Raw genomic sequence first — 16685 nt, 5'->3', positions numbered from 1 at the left:
ATTATTTTCAATGTACCCCGATTACAGGCGATGTATTATTTTCAATGTACACCGCAGGGAATTCTGAACTCTTCTGGTGCTTCATGGTTGTACTTTTTTATCTTAAATAACATTGAATCACGCACGGAAATTATCAATGTTTTGTGATTGAAAATCGATGGAAGGGAGATAACTCTAAATCTGTTCACCTTGTGTCGTTTCAAAATGGTGATTTACCTCGCATTGAACAGAAGTGCTTCTAACAGTTCAAAATTAAAATTCAGGTGGTTGGTAAGATAAATATGTTGTTCACTGGTCCCTCGTGGTACATGAGTACATGGCTCCCGCGTGACCAGTGAACAACTTATATTGTACCCCATCGCTCCCCTGATTTAATGAAGCTGATACACTTGTATGACTGGAATTCTGTTTTAAGCAGTGTTAACACCAACTGCCTTACTCTTTCTCTGAGTATTACTTTTATTGTTTAAATATGGCTTCCATGATGACAAAAAGTCAAAAGGATGGGTTTGAACTGGAACTTAATGACGTCTCACCATGTTTACCAAAGCAATCATACAAATTGTGTAAACTGAAATAAAAATGTACCGAAATTTTGTTACTGTTTATCAGCATTCAAACAATTAACATGATGTTTTGCCATCATAAATAATGGTAATGGTGGTATACATTGAATTTCAGCTTCTAAATGCTTCTCATGAACCTCAAAATAAACAGGGTTGAGGTAATATTTGTTCTCATCTATCAGGCCAATGACCTGCGTACAAAGTATATGCTGAAAGCTGAAAACAAGGTAGCATCTGCCCAGGAATCACTTGGACCAGCACAATGCAGTGTGAAGGACACCAGTGATGAGGTCAGTTCATTTGAGGGTGGACACCATTGATAGGGATGGATATGGATAACAACTTCTTTTTGTGTACTTGATGCGTCATTTCAGTATGGATTCATATAATGTTGTCAAACAAAATCATATACACTAAAAGAAGTCATTATCAATGAAGAATGTATATAGAGATGTTGGGTTTGGAAAATACATGTTCTCTGAATTTGCGCTCGATCCAATCAAAAATCATGTCAGTAGAGATGGTAAACTACTGAGTGGCTGGAATCTGTCATTCGTCCAAGTACAAAGCAGGACTTGAAAGTGTCAAGAGTTTGCACCAGTTTCCGTCAGATCCAGTCATCCGAAAAAAATGAATGTAGTTTGTTTCCAACCCACAGACATAAAAACATGTCATGTGTATCACACGTGCCTAATTACATAATGTGGCAGACACGGGACTCGGGTGCACGAGTCATAAATCAACTTATTTTCTTTATGTTGTATAGTCTGATAGGTGTTAAGTTAAAATTGCATGTGGTCAATGATTGAAGCTGTGTATTGCATGTTGTCTTTAGCAGACAGGCAGGCAGACATATAGGTGTGAATAAAGCAGACATTGAGCTTTCTCTGTGACAGAGGCTGCTTACCACAATCAACAAGTTGTTTTACGTAACGAGTAGATTATTTACTTGTTTGTGTACACAACCAAGATCAGACTACTGCTCACGACCTCAGACGCTGGGTTGTTTCAAGCTCCGCGAACCTATTCACTGCGCATGCGTTATGGATGCAGCACAGCACAGCTGTTCAAACCAGTTTTCCCCCCAGCGCTGGGGGAATTTAGTGAAACGTTTGAACTCTGATTTCGCAGGCTTTTTTTTTCATTGCATTTTTTTTTCAACTTTATAGGTTGAATTGGCATTTTTTATGATTTGTTTTGGTAAGTGCATACCGAAAGGTACCAGAATCTGCAAAGTTGTGTTTTACGTTGCATGTGACCTTTAAGTTTTAATCGATTCCATGTGATGGTAGCATAGTGATCAGCACCGGTGGGGTACACCGAAGTGTCCATCTTTGTCATTATATATTGTACTGTGAAGTACTCGGGTCATAGGTCATCTCAAAGTTTTATATTTTTAAAAAAAAAAATAATAATAATTCGGTCCTTGCAAAGACACAAGGGCCTGTGTAGCAGAAGTCTGTAACTGCTGATGTGTGCTTCACTGTGTGTTAGAGGCCTCGTAATAGTCTGCAACTGCTGATGTGTGTTTCAGGTGTGTTAGAGGCCTTGTAATAGTCTGCACCTGATGATTTGTGTTTCAGGTGTGTTAGAGGCCTAACAGAGGTTCATAATATCTGTTTTAATACTCCAGATAATTGTGATTAACTAGTGATGAACATGACAGTGTGATTTTGATGAATGAGATCCAAATTGTTTCAGTGTGGGCGTGAAGGAGAGTGGTGGTCCCAACTGCTGGACTTAATGGTAGAGCGGGAACTTGATGCAGACTTGGTACAGAAAGTCAGGCTTGACCTTGAAGGTCACGCAAACCCTGGTGTGGGAATATCATTGGCCTCAAGGTAAGCAACTAGTTGATGCATGAATTGATTTGCTGGCTTGTTATGTCCAATGTTATGTTGAAACAATAAGTTGCTAAATATTTGCTAAAGAATTCAGTGTTAAACCAACAAACAACGATAGACAACTGACTAATAAGGATTATTAGGTTTATGAAATGGATACAATGGATGGCCTAAGCATAGTATGCATAAAAGACTACACAACACAGATGGGTGGATTACAATGAACACGGTGTGGATGACAGCACCAGATATATATTTTAGCTGTTTGCAAACAGGCAGACAGGCAAAGCATAGGCAAGTTTGTACTTCCTCCCGCAGAGACAGCAAGCAAGAAAAGCAGACTATAAGGCATGGGCCTCTTTTGTACTTCCTCCCATGCAGACAGCAGACAGGAAGGTTTGGGCTGGTACTGAAAAAGCAGAAGCCGAGTATCCCCCTTTTCTAACCCCCTTATTGTACAGTCCTGTCGGCACCATGACAAAAGGCCCACATGCTGACCAGTGCCGGGCAGGGTGCGGGTCTGCCATCCACAGTGAGTTAAAGAGTTAGCAGGGAAGTACAGGAGAGGATGGGGAAGAGGTTTGAGTGTCTATGTAGCAGCCAAAATGGCCTGATGTTGGGCAGTGGGTGTGATCAGGTGTGCCGCCCAGCTGCCCAGCTTCCCCCTCACAACATTACTGATGTGCCATTTGAGGTTCTTTCTCCTCAGTTTGAAGGTGCAAATATCCATAGTTCCATGCCACTTGAGCTGAGGCAGCAGCTGGGCAGCATAGTCATAGTCATAGTATGACCCAGTGTTGACTCATCTTCTTCCTCATTTGTGCCATACTGTACTGGCATATCCGATGGTTTATCAGACTTGTTTTTGGGTATCCAGCAACACCCCACATTTGGTTCATTCTAAATACAATCAGAATTGACCGAAAAATTAGTGGCAAGTGACCATCTTGTAGATGTTGCAGTGTTAGATTGTAATAATTCATCTTCATCTGCATCAGACCATAATTCAATCACCTTGCACACACCTAAAACCAGAGTACTAAACTAAAGGATTGGCTGAATTTGATGATAAAACAATAATTACACTCAATAATTACAACAATTTAGTTTCAATATTAAATTACTAATTAGTATATTACCACACTCACGTGTGTAATATTTAAGCAGTATTTAACAAGTTCTTATTTACTAGTTACAGGTATGACTAACCTATGATGTATCATTGGGATTTTCGTACTGTAAATCTTTCGAATACAAACACACACTTTAAAATAAAGCTCCTCTCCCAAAGGTCAAAATAAAGTAACCCTGGCTAGTGTAAAACAAACCCAGTAAACAGCTGGGAGAGGCATGCTTATATAGTGCCACAACAGAATAACAGTAATTAAGGCCATCTGACCCGGGGGAGAGAGAGGTCCTTATCAGCTGTAAGTATAAAGAGCCTGATATCAGCATATCAGTTGGTTTAACCGGGAAGAGAAATTCTTGCCTGCCTCCACACAGTCTGCCAGATGCGACTTCTGCTAGTTAACAGTTTATGGCATGAGAATATCAAGCGTGGCTAGAGCAGTTGAGCAGGACTGAACAGTGTAAATTAACATAACCTGAAAGGAGAGATAATTGATAAGTTGTTTAAACTCTGATGCATAATCAGCTAATTAGGTCCCTGATTGATATGGGCTTTTGTTTATGAGTAGCATACCTGTTTGTGAATGCATTAATACTGTTAACTAAATTTGATACAATTGTTTATTTGAAAGTTTCTGCTTTGGTGGACTAAGAGACAATGTCGGTGGTCGAATCTATCTAACAGAACCGAACTGCAATGTTCATCAATATGTAGATGCATCTCTTCAAGGATGGGTGCTCACCTCAGCAACGATGTAGCTTTGGAGAAGTGGCTGAGACAAGATCAAGCTCGACACTTCAGTCTCTTAGAGTTAAAAGCAGTGATCAACACAATACAACACTGGTCAAGCCTTCTCAAGAATGTCAAGTTCACACAAACAACTCCACAGTAGCATCCTAGATCAACAAACAGGGGTCAACTGGGTCACCAAGTTTGTTACAGTTCACAATTCACCTGTACAGCACCATGGACAAGGTGAATATCTTCATGAAGGCATGTCACATTCCAGGAGCAAAGAATGTCATAGCAGACATACTAACATGACCACTACAGCAGCATCCAACAGAATGGAGGATACATCCAGAGGCATTTCGGCTCATAAAATACAGACATTAGGATCCCCGATAATGGACTTGTTTGCAACCAGGTTCAACAAACATTTACAGACATTTTTGTATCCAATACTGGATCCACAAGCCTGGGGTACAGATGCTCTCAGCATAACATGGGAGGCCAGGGAGGGACTCAATGCATATGCATTTCCATCTCCAGTACAAATGCCTCAGTTATTACAGAAAATCAAGCAGACATGGCGACTGACTGATTTTGGCTGCATCCTACTGGCCAGAGCGGGTGTGATTTTCCGTTTCCCTTGGAAATTATGCCTTAAAACTACCAGAATGGTCAAATCTGCTAATTCATCCACACAGCAAGCAAGTTTTATGTAAATCTGTCAACATTCCAACTACATGTATGGAAGATATTAAAGCTTCTTTGAAGAAACAAGGATATTCCACCAGAGCAGCAAAGTCTGTCACTTTCAACTTACGCATGTCTGCTTGGACACTTTATGATGATAAGTGGAAGAGATTTGAGTTACATGCAAGGCGGAAAGGACTTGCTGCAAATAAAGCATCTCATCTTCAATTGGTTGACTTCTTGTGTCATATGAGACACACAAGACACCTAAAAGTCTCAAAGTTACCAACGTACGTAGCAGCATTCAGTACAGTCATCACCCAGAAGACTGGCATGAAGTTGACTGAAGTACCAGAACTACTACATTTCTTCAAGTTAGAAGACCATCAAAAGGAATTCAAGGCTCCTGCATTGGATCTCAAGGTAGTACTACAATATCTTGCAAGCGATGCTTTTGAGCCACTAGATTGGACATCCATAGACCTTTTAACACAGAAAACTCTCTTTCAAGTCACCCTAGCAGCAGCTGCCTGGATGTCAGGAATACATGCACTAGACTACACATGAATGTGCTTTGAAAATCAGCTGCCTGGACAGCCAGTCAGACAATTCCACATCCCATCACTGTCTGCAGTTCTGGATCCAAGTGACATGCAAGATTTATCCTTGTGTCACATCAGAGCATTGAAGGTTTACCTGCAGCGGACAAAAACAAGAAGAAAAAAATTCAAGTGGCTATTTATCCCAACATCAACTGAGACGCCTACAGAAGTCTCAAGAAATACTATATCGGTGTGGATGAGAACTGTTATATTACGAACATACAAAGCAGAAGGCCTTGTGCCACCACAGGCTTCCAACCCACATGAAGTACGAGCCCTAGCCACGCTTACTTTACATGGGAACTGCTTGTTAAAAACTACAATGGAGGGCTGTTTTTGGAAATTATGATATTATGTTTGCCAACTGCTATGCAGAGCACTGTGACCGAAGACATCGTTGGCATTTCCAGTGAGGTCTACGATTTGTAGCTAACGGTTCCTGAAAGGTGCTAAGAAAATCTCACCCTTTTTATCACATGACTACTGATGCCAATACACTCTGCAGAGTAAAATTGTTGTGAGTCCATGCACATGTCTCAGAACACACTAGCATGAGTGATTATATCCCTGTTCTTGTATACTATACTTGTACATGAAGAAGGCCCTAGGGATTGCATCTTCACTTGACACATGCATCAAACAATGAAGTTGCGATAGATAACTAATATGACACTTGTATGTCAAAAGTCCATGCGCATGTCTCAGAACAGACTAGCATGAGTGATTACATCCCTGTACTTGTATGCTATACTTGTACCTGAAGAAGCGATTGCATCTTCACTTCATGTATGCGTCTAACAATGAAGTTGCTGTAAGATAATTAGTAGAACACAAGATAAGATAACTAGTATATCTAAAACCACATGAAGATCTCACAAGACACTTTCATTGAAAAGTTTGTCAAGTGTGGTCCCCTCAAGATACAGAATGAAAGTTGAAAGTCCCACCACTGATTCTTTAATTTAATTAAATAGGTATTTTATACTCATGAGGTCACCCACCCATCCTCCCATCCCATAGCACTCTGGATCTCACTGTAAATACGGATGTAGGGCTGTTTGATTCAGAGAGAGTGACAAGCATGGCCAGTCATGTGACCGATTTGCATGCCAATGCACAGGCTAAAGGGAGGCTACTTGTGGGTGAGAGTTGATATTACGTCCTCTTCAATGAAGGGAACTTCAAGGGATTCACATGTTCCACTATGTTTGGACAAACACAATATGCATGAATCTGAATATGCACAAAATATCAAATTTAATCAGAAAATTACATTTTCATGATTTCTATTTTTTTCTTCTGTTTACAGTTTTCGTAACATTAAAGGGTTGCAATATTACATCTATACTCAGCTCTCTGCAATGAAAAGTGCCAGAGCAAAGTTGGTGAAGGCTGTGAAGAAATTAAGTGGGAAGCCATCCCTGGATGTTGTCAGTGAGACAGTGGAATGCTGTTTACGTCCAGTCAAAGACAGCCTTAGAACGTGAGTACACTTCAGGTGATGTCACACAATATGAGGTTATGGTGCAGGTTGTTTATGAGTTAAATTTACCGAAACCCTAAATGTATGATTTGTTTGTATGAGATGTATTGAGCAGTTTGTGGTTGAAAGGTAAGGTGCTTTGATCCAAGGTGCTTATAACTTTGTTGTTGAGGTGGCTAAAGCCATAGATCTTCTCCTATCAAAGCTTTCCTGCATTGGGCATGTGTTTCCTCAAACCAGACATTATATAATTAATTAAGGTCTTATAACATTTGTTGTTGTGGAAACTAGAGGCATATGAGTATCTGGAACTTTGTGAAAAATGTAGCTTGGGTGTACACAATATTGAGAAAATGCTTTAGACTACTTACATGGGCTAGTGAAAGAGTGTTTCATCCTGCTGAGAGACATTACGCTTCAGCCTTGTAGGTTTTGCATTTCTGTGTTAAAGTTCAACACAGTATCTCAGTAGCGTAAATCAGTAAGAATGATATTGGTCTGGCCCAGTACTAGCAGGGACAGAAATATGTATATGTTGGATATATTTCTAGTTTGGTCTTATGTTGTTTCCCTTTTCTGTTTCAGATGCCCTTTCTGTAAGACTGATGATTTGTTTAATGCTTATGAGGCAAAGATTTTCTCCTTTAGAGAAAGGTAAGTTATGTGTAGGATAGAAAAGTAATCTCAGGTTATGCTTGGGATTGCAAGGAAGAGACCTCTTGCTAAAGAATGCATATTGACCTCAAGGATGTCATTATTACCTGCATTTTATTCCAAGTATTTATTTCATATCTATTTCAAGTAGCAGCATACATGTCAACTAATATTACATGAATCAGTTGTCTTTGTAAGTGAGCAGACATTCTGTAAATGAAGAACCATTACCTTTGAACAATCAGAAAAAACCCTGGAAAGTTAAATATCTATGCAGACAACAATCCTCTAAGGCATCACACCCCACTGTACAGAGGTGCATATCTCTGACATGCCTGAAACCTATAATTCTTACAAATCCTTTACCTCAAACTCACCATATCCATATCTCCTGAATTTTGTCTGCAATCACACTAATCTTCAGAATGTTCAAGGCCTCTTCAACTAGTTTAAAGGAAATACCAGTCAGCATGTAACTGTTAAACTTGATTCAGTTTAGTCAACTTTAGACTAACAGAAACAGTGTCGTGACCTGTATATAAGTATCCCACGAATTAGTGTTTGCCATCCCTGATCGTTATTCCAACTTGTAAGTCATGTATTAAAGGAGAACCCTCATTAAGTGTCATGGAGATGTGGGGAGAACCCTTGCTTTGGAGAAACACATTGCAGGTTGCATTCCTTTAACTTTACTTATCACCTTTAACTTAAGGGCACAATTTCCACAAGAGATCAGTCTTATGTTAGCACCAGGATCAGAGTGAGGTAATTTTCTCCCAACTGGTTTATTCAGACTGTCTCTTGAAGATAGAGGTCAGGAGACCATGATGCACACCATGATGTGTGTGCTGCAAATTTGTTTATGTTGTGTAAACTGACAATAATTTTGCACTTGATCCATCTCTGAAACAGTGAATCTGAGCCTGACAAGCTTTCTACTTGATTTATATCAAAGAACATCTTTAATGGATAGAGGTTTTTGGCCACGAACTGAAAGGGAATCATAATTTACAATTTTTCCATATCCTGACTCATGCTAATTGCTTATCTCCTCTTCCCTGGCGAAGGTAGTGGAACACCTGAAATCCTTTGAAGTTCCCTTCTAAAAAGAAACGGACATAAAATACGCTCACCCATGAGAGGCTGTGTAGCCTCCCTTTTCCCATGCTTAGGTCATGTGACCGGCCATGCTTGTCACTCTCTCCTTATTACCTGGCGTGGGCGGCTGGAGGCACCTGAGGGTCCTGATACGGAGATAAGTTCTTTCTTTGTTTTGGTCTTTAAACTAAATTCTGCTTGTATACGGTATTTGGATTTATATGTGCATTATATGTTATCAAATTTGTCATAATTATGTCTTATTAAGAATGTATTTCTTCAATTGAGACTTAGTCTCAATTATTGAAATCGTGTCAGCTATGTAGATTGCGGCGGTTGGCGGTTGATCCTCATTTAATTTGCACGATGTGCAAACCCATATGCTCTTCTAATAATTGTTGTAAATTTTGCATAGAATTGTCTGATTCAGAATTTACTCTCTATACACGGTCTGTTTACAGACATGCTAGGGACAAGCAATGTCAGTTTGCATTAGTCATGTCTAAAACAAGTGATTTAAATTCGGGTAATTTGTTAACTACGTCTGCTGAGATTCATTCCAGTGAAATGTCTGGCTTTTGTCCGGGGTTATGTCTGGGGTCCGACATGTCGTCCCCTGTATCTCAGAAGAGATCTTCCTCAGAAGCAGGTCCGTCTCAACCGATGAAGTCTAGGTCATCGAAGATGAAATCATCTTCCTTGAAATCATTGCAGAGTCATCATTCTTCAACGCAGGAATCGTTTGGAGAAGAAATTGTCCCTCTACATGAACGACTTATCTTCAACGAACCGCTGTTGATTCTACACAACGAGGTAGATATCAACCAATGCAGTCATCTGATGACATCATCTAGATCTACCCCGACAGCATCTTTTAAACCTCTCAACCCGCAGGAAAATCGTCAGGCAACGCAGAATCATCAGACAACACAGACTTCGTCAACTTTACAGCTCAACCGTTGCTACAAGCATTGCAGCAATTCCAACCAGGCGCCTTCGTGCAACAGTTTACAACGCAGATGATGAATCTGATGGAGGGGCGTTTAGAAGAAGAGAGTCGATTGCACTCATTATCATCATTGACTACAGCTCAGCATAAGCACTCACCTAGATGGGCACTCACGCCGGAGGATGAAGAGGACGTGTATGCACACACTCAAGGAAGATTGTCGTCAGCGTCCTCCTCTTCACATTTCTCTCGAAAGAGAGATCCAACCATGCCGAGTGAGTGCTCTCGCAGGAGTGAGGATTCGCGATTGCGTGGGTGCACTCGCACTAGTGAGCATTCCCGCTTGCTTGAGTGCACTCGCAGGTTAACTCATCAACGCAGAAGGTCTTCGTCACTCTCCCCAGTTCATCGAAGTTCATTGTCAACAATCATCACCCCCCTTAGCAGTGGACTCTTATACGAGGGATCGTCAACACGGTATGAATGTTTCACACTCATGGAGGGATGAAGATAGATTTATCAAGTGTCATCATCAGAGGAAGCCCTATATTTGGACTCTTAAGTTACATCATGGATCACGAATGGACTTAAGTTAGCTTCACCATCCAAGGACGCTAATGAAACTAATACCTATATGATGAAGGATGACGACATTGATACACTTACGTTCCCGCCAATACCTCCGAGACGTTATCTATGGCATTTAAGTCAGCAACTAAGTTTCAACAACAACATGTGCCATCGTTCAATGCGCGTCGCTTCCTCTACATCATATGGAGCCATTCATCAGAGCACCGGACGTGGATGAAGCTTATAAGATCATCAGTCCAGCCCGCAATGAATTTTACAAGGTAGATGACAAGAGGCTTGCACAGCTCGACACCACTACGAGGCGTACTTTTTTTGGACTGGCTCGTTCGTGAGCCATCAATGAAACTCTTATTGCAAAGTTCAGTAATCCAGATTATGAGGAGGAAAGAATGATCCTGTCAGTGTTGATAACTCAGAGGAAGGATCAGCAATTTATGTCCGATCACGTAGCGTCTACTACAGCGGGATTGAACTTACTTCATCGACAAGATCTATCTACAGTGTCATGGGGTGAGAACTTTACCAGACCTTTGTATCAAGTTTCATGGTCAGCACCTACTCTGTTCGATGGGAAGATTGAAGAGGTAGCTAGGACGGTTGCTCAAGACTTGAGAGAAGTTATTATGATCAAGTCTATCGACACTCTGACATCAGTACTTAAGCAGACTAATAAACATTACACCCATAAATCTAAGTTCTCCAGGGTTCAAAGAGCAAGAGATATAAAGTTCAATATGCATGAAGAGAGGACATCTTCTTTTCGTCGCTCCCGTGGAGAAGAGGACGTTATTGAAGATCAGATTTGGAATGAGTGGAGTCTTCCACATCACCAACTCCTTTCATCTATGCAACGCATCAACTGGACAAGTTGACCAATGCCATAGCAACATTGTTAAAGAAAAGAGCAGTAGAAGTTATGGAGCTACAGAGTCTGACGCCCGGTTTCTATTCTCCAATCTTCGAGGTACCTATCATGAAATGATAATTCATACCAAAATTCTTTATTAATTGTAACCAGTACAAGCAATATATTAGCATTCAAATATTAGGAAAATATGAATATAGAATATTAGTTTCATCATGTATCAGTAATAGCTTAGACAAGACTCCTCTCAAAAGTAGTAAAGCTTATCTCACAGACATTCTATTGAAAAAGGTATAAATTATGACCTCACAATTTCATGGTTTTAGCCTAGCCTGAGGTAATCAGAACACCACTGTAAGACAAGCCATTCACTAAGACAAGGGTAATGTCTAGACAGGTTAATAAACTGCTTTGATGAGGTAAACATGCCATCACCTACAGTAAAATAACATTATGCAAACACCAGTTAAGGGTCGTTAAAGATCCAGCCCAGAGTAAGCAATCAAGCATCCAGTAAATGTGCCAACAAGATTAATGTCACTTAGATAATAGGATTAAAAGAGTAAGTACTCCCCCTGTCTGGTCACTGAAGTTGTAATGGTAGGACACACCCCATTTTGTTTATTCTGTATTTCATTGGCTATTGTAGGTTACACCCATTTTTGTATCAGTCAGCAAATCAGAATCTTTGTAAGAATGAAGATTTTATGGATATCAACTTCTTTATGGGAGAACACAACGTTTCAGAGTTAATGCTTACTCCTTCATCATTGCCAACCTGATGAAGGAGTAAGCATTAACTCCGAAACGTTGTGTTCTCTCATAAAGAAGTTGATATCCATAAAATCTTCATTCTTATGTATTTTCACTTCTAAATGACATTCAAAGACTTCAGAATCTTTGTATTGTTTAAATTGTAGTTAAATAGTCTCCAACTTCATTTGTCCATCAGTAGGGTTTAGACTCCCAACACAGGTCTGCTCTAGCCCTCAGCCCAGAGGGTTGTACCGACTCTCTGTGGCCACCCTTGTTATTCCATCTCTTGTAAATAAAATTGTAATTAGCTTCTTGTGACTTCGGACTATTTGCTGAGTTAATTCCCCCGAGCAAACCAGCACGCCAGTTAGATAAGGGAGCTCACTGGTACCCTCACTTGGACCCGAGATCCATATTATAACATACCCAAGAAGAATTCAAAAGAGAAATTTTGACTTATATACAACATGGAGGCAGTCAACAAGAACTTCCTTCAGAAACCAGAGCGTTTCAAGATGGTCCATAAGACTCCTTATTTGTCCAGAAGATTACCTTGCCAGCATCGATTTACAAATCCATACCTGCACACCCTGATGCATCGAGAGCCCAGGAAATATCTGCGCTTCCTTTTCAACACTACCAATGGAAGCTCCTATCTTCGGCTCCAAGGCTGTTTACACAGGTTGCCAAGCCCATAGTCAATTATCTACACCTGAGAGGGTTACGCAGTGCCTTTTACCTGGATGACGGCATACAAGCGTATCAAGAGAAAAGTCAACTCAGACTACAGTTAGATTTCACTGTCAGGCTACTAACACAACTCGGGTGGTTAGTAAACCACATGAAGGCGGAGTTAGAACCTCAACAAGATCTCAATTTCCTCGGGATTTGTTTCATCACAACATCGAATCAGATTGTCGTCCCAGAGGACTGATGGGTCAAGATTCAAGACGTGATAAAGCAAGCTCTACTCTCTCCAGTAATGGCACTGTAACTTCGATAATGGCAGTGTCTATTTGGTCTCCTCATGTCAGCACAAGACATGACCAGAAGAGGAAGACTACAGCTACGTCCATTACAATGATTCTTGAAACTTCATCTCAACAACAGCCTTTTTTACTTTGGTGGATTAACCGATTGAACATTTGCGCGGGGACTTATATGGTAGAGCCAGCATTCAACAGCCATCTCTACGCAGATGCATCGATGCATGGATGGGGTGCCCATCTAGACAACGAAGTAGCAGCAGGGATGTGAACTATCATGAAATGATAATTCATACCAAAATTCATTATAAATGGTAACCAGTACAAGCAATATATTAGCATTCAAATATTAGGAAAATATGAATATAGAATATTAGTTTCATCATGTATCAGTAATAGCTTAGACAAGACTCCTCTCAAAAGTAGTAAAGCTTATCTCACAGACATTCTATTGAAAAAGGTATAAGTAATGACCACACAATTTCATAGTTAAAATCCTAGCCTGAAGTAATCAGAACACCACTGTAAGACAAACCATTCACTAAGACAAGGGTAATGTCTAGACAGGTTAAGAAACTGCTTTGATGAGGTAAACATGCCATCACCTACAGTAAAATAACATTATGCAAACACCAGTTAAGGGTCGTTAAAGATCCAGCCCAGAGTAAGCAATCAAGCATCCAGTATATGTGCCAACAAGATTAATGTCACTTAGATAATAGGATTAAAAGAGTAAGTACTCCCCCTGTCTGGTCACTGAAGTTGTAATGGTAGGACACACCCCATTTTGTTTATTCTGTATTTTATTGGCTATTGTAGGTTACACCCGTTTTTGCATCAGTCAGCAAATCAGAATCTTTGTATTGTTTTAAATTGTAGTTAAATAGTCTCCAACTTCATTTTGTCCATCAGTAGGGTTTAGACTCCCAACACAGGTCAGCTCTAGCCCTCAGCCCAGAGGGTTGTACCGACTCTCTGTGGCCACCCTTGTTACTCCATCTCTAGTAAATAAAATTGTAATTAGCTTCTTGTGACTTCGGACTCTTTCCTGAGTTAATTCCCCCGAGCAAACCAGCACGCCAGTTAGATAAGGGAGCTCACTGGTACCCTCACTTGGACCCGAGATCCATATCATAACAGTTGGCGGAGAATCAACGATTTTCGGAACCTTGGAGCCCAGGAACTAACTACAACCAGCTACAAGAACATATGGAATAACAAGCGACTGCATCCACCTCTGATCTCAGCACTGGATTAAGGACCACCAACTCTTGTAAAGACACCAAGCAAGGAAGAAAAAGTCATCAAAAATTGTAAGTACAAGTTTACATTGTTGATTTCTTGTCTTTCTTCATTATAGTACGGTATATACTATCAGGTGTCATGGCAAATATGGAGTTTGGACTGGAAAGTAACTTTGGAAGTGAAATTCCTACTGTGTCCTTAGTTACGCCCCTTGCCAAGAGTGTAATTCAGGTAACACTTGGCACTGAAACAACAACTTGTTTAATAGATACAGGGGCATCCATTTGTTGCATTTCATCTGCTTTTCTAAACAAAGCTTTCAACAACCCTGTGCTTGGAAACTCATCCTTTCCACACATTCAGGGTGTTGGCGGTGAATTGCACAAAGTGTTGGGTTCAGTTGTGTTAGATTTTGTCATTGAAGATCAGGAATTTTCACAAGAATTCCATGTCCTGCCCTCATTACCACAGTCAGTCCTGCTGGGTGAAAACTTCCTCAATGACAACGATGCAGTCATAGATTATAGCTGCCATTCCCTCATAATAGGCAACAGCACTTCAGATAGGCAGTATATTAACTTCATTACCAATCAAGATCAAGAAATTAGTGGATTAGCAAAAACAATAGACCAAATTTATATCCCTCCTCAGAGTGAAATTCATTTCAAGGTAAGACTGCCTGAGGCAAAAGATAATTCCCTCGTTCTCATTGAACCAATTGCCTCCCTCACTGCTCATTCTGAAGTAGCAGGTGGTAGGACCCTCTCGAAAGCACACAAGAAAACTGCTACATTTAGGCTAATGAATCCTTCCCAAGAAGAAAAAGTTTTAGACAAAGGCACAGTCGTAGGGAAATTTAGTTATATTGACAGACACTCTATCTTTGAAATTGACGGTGACCAGCCATTTGTAAGTATAGTTAGGACAGACAATAAGAAGACTGACAATGACTCTAGGGATTATGTCAAAGTTGCTCAAGATTTAGGGTTTGATCTAACCAAGACACAACTGACGCCTGACCAGCAACAAAGACTACTCAGGTTTTTAGGACAAAATAGAGACATGTTTTCCACAAGCCTTGCAGACTTAGGCAAGACTGATAGGCATGAGCATGTCATTGACACGGGCAACCATCCCCCTGTTAAGTGTAGGCCTTACAGGCAATCACCCCATCTCCAGAGAGTCACTGAAGAACTGGTAGAAGATTTTCTCAAATATGATTTAATTGAGGAATCCACTTCAGTGTATTCAGCCCCCATCATCTTAGTTAAAAAGCGTGACGGCTCATACAGATTTCTTTGTGACTACAGAAAGTTGAATTCTGTCACCTTACCAATGTCATGGCCACTCCCTGTTTTTGACGATGTTGTTGACCACATCGGCAATGGCCAAGCTACAATTTTCTCCACTTTAGATCTTGCCAATGGCTTTTTCCAAGTGCCATTACACGAAGATTCTAAGCATAAAACTGCTTTTGTCACCCATCAAGGCCTCTATCAATTCAAACGTTTGCCGCAGGGTTTGTCTAATTCTCCACTTTGTTTTCAGCAACTCATGAGCAAAGTGCTTAGGAAATTGCTTTTTAAAGTAGCACTGATTTACATTGATGATTTGATAATTTACAGCAAAAACATTGAGGAACATCTCCAACATTTGGAGCAAGTCTTCTACTATCTCAAACAGGCAAATTTAACACTGAAGCCATCAAAATGCAATTTTGCAACAGACAAGGTTTCATTTCTTGGTCATGTCTTATCATGTGGAGGTGTCCAAGTTGATGACAAAAAGGTTGAAGCAATTAAGTCCTTCCCAGTACCCAAATCACAAAAACAGGTTCGTTCGTTTTTAGGCCTCACAAACTTTTACAGAAAGTATGTGAAAGATTATGCTAAAATAGCATTGCCACTGAATGCATTGTTAAAGAAGCATTCAGAGGCAGAAACTGGGAAGAAACCAAAATTCCAGTGGTCTCTCGAGTGTGATCAGGCATTTAACACACTCAAACATGCCATGTGTAACACACCTGTTCTAGCTTATCCAGACTTTGACAAAGAATTTTTCCTCGCAACCGATGCCAGCGATTTGAGCATAGGATTTGTATTAAGTCAAAAAGATGAAAAGAATAATGAGCATCCTATAGCTTTTGGAGGAAGAGCTCTTCATGGCAGCGAGAAGAATTGGAGCATTACGGAAAAAGAAGGCCTAGCTCTGGTTGAAGCCATCAGATCATTTCGTCCATACCTTGCAAATTCCAAATTCACTGTCTACACAGACCACATCGCTTTGAAATGGCTCAAATCCATCAAGGATGCCACAGGTAGGTTAGGCCGATGGTCACTAGAACTATCTACCTATACTTTCGATATTGCTCATCGCAGCGGCAAAGCTAACGCAAATGCCGATGTACTTTCACGCAGGGAATATGAGCACAACATTAACTGCCAGAATCAAACAGAAGAAGATGCCGAGAAAACAGTCTTTACAGCAACTTCACTTGG

General features: G+C 40.4%; 1 protein-coding gene across 1 annotated transcript in view; it reads left to right on the top strand.

Moving 5' to 3' along the window:
- Positions 1 to 16685, top strand: part of LOC137287583 (E3 ubiquitin-protein ligase SHPRH-like) — a 192413-nt gene that overhangs the window by 121408 nt on the left and 54320 nt on the right. Inside the window, exons 19-22 of the mRNA XM_067819951.1 lie at positions 749 to 856; positions 2268 to 2407; positions 6870 to 7043; positions 7629 to 7697. Of these exons, the coding sequence (XP_067676052.1) occupies positions 749 to 856; positions 2268 to 2407; positions 6870 to 7043; positions 7629 to 7697 (491 nt within the window). The remainder of the gene's footprint in view (positions 1 to 748; positions 857 to 2267; positions 2408 to 6869; positions 7044 to 7628; positions 7698 to 16685) is intronic.

This window comes from Haliotis asinina, chromosome 6, assembly GCF_037392515.1.
Source record: "Haliotis asinina isolate JCU_RB_2024 chromosome 6, JCU_Hal_asi_v2, whole genome shotgun sequence".
NCBI lineage: Eukaryota > Metazoa > Mollusca > Gastropoda > Lepetellida > Haliotidae > Haliotis > Haliotis asinina.
This window is presented reverse-complemented; position numbering and strand designations above follow the sequence as displayed.